This window comes from Colobus angolensis, unplaced genomic scaffold (assembly GCF_000951035.1).
Source record: "Colobus angolensis palliatus isolate OR3802 unplaced genomic scaffold, Cang.pa_1.0 Scaffold240, whole genome shotgun sequence".
In the NCBI taxonomy this organism is placed as follows: domain Eukaryota; kingdom Metazoa; phylum Chordata; class Mammalia; order Primates; family Cercopithecidae; genus Colobus; species Colobus angolensis.
This window is the reverse complement of record NW_012115600.1, coordinates 384,814-389,693: the sequence shown is the minus strand read 5'-3', so window position 1 is coordinate 389,693 and position 4,880 is coordinate 384,814. Positions and strand designations below refer to the sequence as shown.

Below are 4,880 nucleotides of genomic sequence, written 5' to 3'. Positions count from 1 at the left end.
AGAAGATTTGAGTCCAACTCCCTCTGAGAAGGGGACCAAGGGGAAAAGGAAGGTGTCTGGGCAGTGATAAAATGGGTGAGCTACCAGGACTCATCTCAGATCACCTCTGGGTTCCCACACTGTTCTTGGTCCAGGTTCTTGTGATGAAACCTCACCCATCTCTCCAGAGAGCTGTAGGGGCAACCCTATCCCGACCGGTTGGAAAAGAGCCACCATAAAGGTGAAGGCTGAGCGCAATGGCTCACATCCAGAATCCCAGCACCTTGGGAGGCTGAGGCGCGTGGATTGTTCAAGCCCAGGAGTTCGAGACCAACCTGGGCAAGATGGCGAAACCCCATCTCTACAAAAAAAATACAAAAATTAGCTGGGTGTGGTGGTGCACACCTGTAGTCCTAGCTACTTGAGAGGCTGAAGTGGGAGGATTGCTTGGGCTGTGGAGATCAAGGCTGCAGTGAGCCATGACCATGCCACTGCGCTCCATCCTGGGCAATAAAGCAAGACCCTGTCTCAAAAATAAATGTAAATAAATAAATGTGAAGAGTCGAGATGCATGCACGTCTGTGTAGATCAAGGGCTCTTGGACTGTGATGGCCATGGCTAGACACACAGTCAGAGCCTGGATTTCTGGCAGGTTTGGAAGCTCCTGGGAGGGCCCAACAAGGGCACTGTTGTGAGTGTCCTGACTGGGGGGTCTGGTGGAGGACAGGGGGCAGGGTCAGCATTTACAGGTCAGGGGTCAGAGGAGGGTTGGTCCTGCAAAAGAGCCAGGCGGCCTGATGGCAGCTCCTGAGACAAGCAGGCAGGAGCATGGAGCTCTGACTTCTCAGACAAGCCTGGCTCTGCCTGTGGGTCTGTGCAGCAGGATGGGGTGCTCTGCGCATGCTCGACACCAGCAGCCAGTTCTGCCTCTGGGTGTAGTGTAGTCCAGCATGGATGGACCCAACTGCAGAGGCTGGAGAATGTGAACTCCTGAGGTCAGATGGGTTCAGGTGAGAGAGGTTATGGGGCTGCACAGGGGAGTTGCTGCAGAAGGGGTTTCAACAGATGTGGGTAGCAAGGAGGTGATGAACTTTGAGGCAAACAGAAGCAGGCTCCAAACCTGGCTGTGTAGCTGTCAGCTGTGTGACCCTGGGCCAATTGCTTGTCCTCTCTGAGTTTTATATTTTTTGTCATGTAGCCACATGAGGATGATACTGTGTTCCTCCTAGGGGTTGTGGTTGGGGATTAAATGAGCTGATGTGCACAAAGCACTAGATACACAGTAATTCAATCGTGGTGTGACCATTGCTATCATAACTATTAGTATTAGAGTCAAAGGCCAGGCAGTTTGCACTGAAAGGGTTGAGCAGCAGAAAGAAGGGCCAGCTCCTGGAGAAAAGATTCTAGGTCTCGGTTGGACAGTCTGGGGTTAGGGCAGGTCATCAAGGCTAGGCTCCAGGTCCAGGAGATAGAGCAGAAGCTGCACCCAATGAACGGAGTCCTGAGAGACGGGCCAGCCAAATAGGAGGCTGGATTGGTGACACAGGCGGGAATATCTTAAATCCCTCCCACCTCAGGTCAGGATTGGTTGAGGGTCTTGATGGTGGGGCTAGTAGGAGAGGCTGAGGAGAGCAGGTGCAGAGCTGGGCGGGACTCTGGAGTCCTAGTCCTGTGGCCTCAGTCAATCAGGCAAGGAATCTTTACTGAGTGGCTGCTGTCCATCATGGGCTCTGTGCTGACTCAGAGATGAGCAGGGTGTGGAGCTACAGCCTAGCTGGGGAGACCGGGTGAGGAGCCAGATGCTGGCTGTGCATGCTCCTGGGTTACAGCAGGCCAGAAGAGTGAGCGTGCGAGAGCTAGGGTGTTCCTGCTTCAGGGAGGAGGTGTGGCTTGAATGAGGATGGGTAGATGGGCAGATTGGAAGGCTTCTAGGCAGGGGAACAGGGCGAGGAAGAGCACTGAGGGGGGCTTGTTTAGAAGACAGAAAGGCCCAGTAGAGTGAGGCTGGAAGGCCAGGTTCATGGGCTGGGACTGTATCTGGTGGGCAGTGGGGAGCCACTGAAGGTTTTTGAGCAGGGGAGTGACATTTGCTCTAACTGGATGGCTGAGCTTGTGCTAGGCTGGGAAGACACTGGGAGGAAGGGCATGTGGGGAGAATAAAAAGGAAAAGGTTCTTGCTGCAAGGTCAGTTAAAGCCTTGGAGGAGGACCCCTTGATCGTTGGTGGGGGTAAGGGGAAGGGACAAGCACAGAGCCCCTCTAGGGGCTGGCCTAGACATGTTGCCTTTAAAAAAGGTCTCAGGCCATCAGTGGGCAGGCCTGCCCTTGAATCCCAGCCCTGCTGTGAGATTGTGGATAATCCCTTCATCCCTTCTGATCCTCAGTTTGCTCTTCTGTAAGCTGGGCACGATGCACCCTCTCTCCCAGGAGGAGTGTGAGGATTAATGAGAGAATCTGGAAAAGGTGTAGGCTACTGCTGGGAGCAGAGTTGGTGTTGGACCCCCGCCTCCCACTGTGTGGCTGGCACAGAACAGCACACGGACAGAGACTTCATTCATTCATGGTTCATTCATTCATGTAACCAACATTTCTGAGCATGGCACTTCTGGTGTGCCAGGTGCTTGGACACAGAGTTGAATTACACCACTGTCCCTTGGCCTTGAAGAGTTTATTTACTCATTCACTCAGCAACATTCACCAAGCCCCACTGTGTGCATTGGCTGGGCAAGGGGTGGTGTTGGGGGTAGGGTGAGCGTTGCTGGAAGGGGGAGCCGAGGTGGGTGTGAAGCAGCCCACAGGTCAGGCCTCCACATCTGGAAAGAGCAGGAACCCGGAGAAGATGCTGTTGGCACCCTCCAAGCCCAGTAGTGAGTTCTTGTCGGTGGCCTGCAGGAAGACGTTCTCCCCCTGCTCCAGCTTGAGGACCATGCCGCCGGTGGTGACCTGGAAGGTGTTGTAGGCATAGTCGCAGAAGGTGACCACCTTCTGTGGGCGCTCCCGGCCACGCATGAGCTTCACACACAGGTTCCCTCGAGAGCTGGCATGGTAGGTGAAGTAGTAGAGGCCGGGCACCTTGCAGGTGAACTTGCCACTGCGGGGCTCATAGTTGTTGTTCATGTTGGTGATCACGTTGTCGAAGCGGATGGTCTGGTCCCGGCGCAGGGGGGTGTTGATGGTTCTTGTGGCAGAGAAGGCGATTTTCTGGGTGGCCTTGTAGTCTCCCGATTCACCTTTGGGGCCTGGGGCTCCAGGGGCCCCTGGGCCGCCTTTAGGGCCCATGGGGCCCTTGGGGCCGACTTTTCCTGGATTCCCAGGAATCCCTGGGTCTCCCTTCTCTCCGAACTCACCATGGTCTCCAGCCAGCCCTGGAAGCCCTGGAAAAGCAGAGACCAAAGAAATGAGATCATTGAGACCAAAAGGAGGCCTGCACTGGGACGTTGGGCAGGACCCCGCCTCTCTCTCAGCCTCAGCCTCCCATCTGTAAAACAAAGGAGGCAGTGTCAGACAGGGGCTCTGGGTCTCCCTCCAGCCCAGCTTCCTGAGCCTGTGATATGCTTGACCTTCATGGGAGCTGCTGCCCGTGGGGAAGAGAACGGCTCCTTGCTAAGGAAGGTGCTAGGCCGGCCCTCCTCCCCAGCTTGTGTGGGGGTCCTTGTTCAGGCTAGAGCAGGGATAATGAGTGCTGTCCCCCTCTATCCCTCACCCCTGGCAGACATCCCTAATCAACCATGACCTTCACTCTTGCTGCTCCTGGAAATGGACTTTAGACTCCTTCTCACTCCACCCCCAAGCAGCCACTACCCCTTGGTTTGGCACAACACAAGATAAAACCGATTTTCCAGTAGAGTGGCAGAGAATAGGGCCTGAGAAGATGGGATCTGGGGACAAAGAGATGTGCTTCGCCTGTCGCATCTGCCATTAGTAGTGGTGTCACCTTGACTGAGTCACATTTCCTGAGGCTCAGCCTCCTCATCTGTCAAATGGGGATGAAGGTATTTTGTGGGATTGTGAGGATTACATGAGATTAAGTGAGGAGAGTGACTGGCACAGAGGGTTGCTCTATAACCACAGGTTAAATGAATGAATAAGCCAAATTTTACAGAGGGGTTTTCACAGTGGGGAGTCTCATCTGAACCCCATGACAACCCCACAAAATATCATTGCCCCCATCTTACAGGTAAGGGAGTAGCAATTCAGAGAGGAGAAGTCACTTGCCCAGGAGGTAAGTTTAAACACAGAACTCTGTGGCCACAGCAGCACTCTCTCTCCACCTGAATTTAATGTAAGAGATCTGTGGTCTGGTCTTAGCCTCAACATTTACTGGGCTACCTTGAGTAAGTCGGTAGCCTTTCTAAATGCTTGCTTTTCTGTCTGTAAAATGGGAATCAGAATTCCCTCCTTGCAAAGTTACTGCAAGGGTTAAGCAAGCTGTTGGATTTGCCAGTGCTTCTGCAGTCTCAAAGACAGGCAACTGTGACTTGGGAGGCAGAAGACGGGAAACTTGGTCAGTATTACCAATGTGCCTCTAAATCCCATGGTACCTTTCTCTCCTTTTATCCCTGGGGTCCCAGGTTGGCCATCGGAGCCAGGTGTCCCAGGGATCCCCGGGGTGCCAGGGATGGCTGGGGGCCCGGTGCAGCTGCCCTGGGCCCAGGAGACATCGAGTAGACCCAGGAGTAGGAGCAACGTCAGTACTGGGATGCTGCCCCACAGGATCTTCATCATCATACTGTGTCAGATGTCTCCTGTGGAGGAGAACACAATGTGAGAGCCTACCACCATGGTGATCCTATCATCCATCCTTCATCCATCCATCCATCCATCCATCCATCCATCCATCCATCTCTCTATCCCTCCATCCCTGCATCCATTCATCCATCCATCCATCCCTCTGTCCATCCC

The 4,880-nt window shown here is 54.0% G+C and overlaps 1 protein-coding gene across 2 annotated transcripts in view; it reads right to left on the bottom strand.

The window, feature by feature from the left end:
- Nucleotides 1-2,527: 2,527 nt before the first annotated feature.
- C1QB (complement component 1, q subcomponent, B chain) overlaps nt 2,528-4,880 on the bottom strand; it is an 8,723-nt gene continuing 6,370 nt past the window's right edge. The window contains exons 2-4 of one of the 2 annotated variants that reach the window (XM_011945538.1): nt 4,520-4,723; nt 3,051-3,352; nt 2,630-2,921 (exon numbers count right to left, since the gene is read on the bottom strand). In XM_011945538.1, the coding sequence (XP_011800928.1) occupies nt 2,778-2,921; nt 3,051-3,352; nt 4,520-4,706 (633 nt within the window). In that variant the 5' untranslated portion in view covers nt 4,707-4,723 and the 3' untranslated portion in view covers nt 2,630-2,777. Of the gene's footprint in view, nt 3,353-4,519; nt 4,724-4,880 lie in introns of both variants that reach the window. The other variant, XM_011945537.1, reaches the window with a different exon arrangement.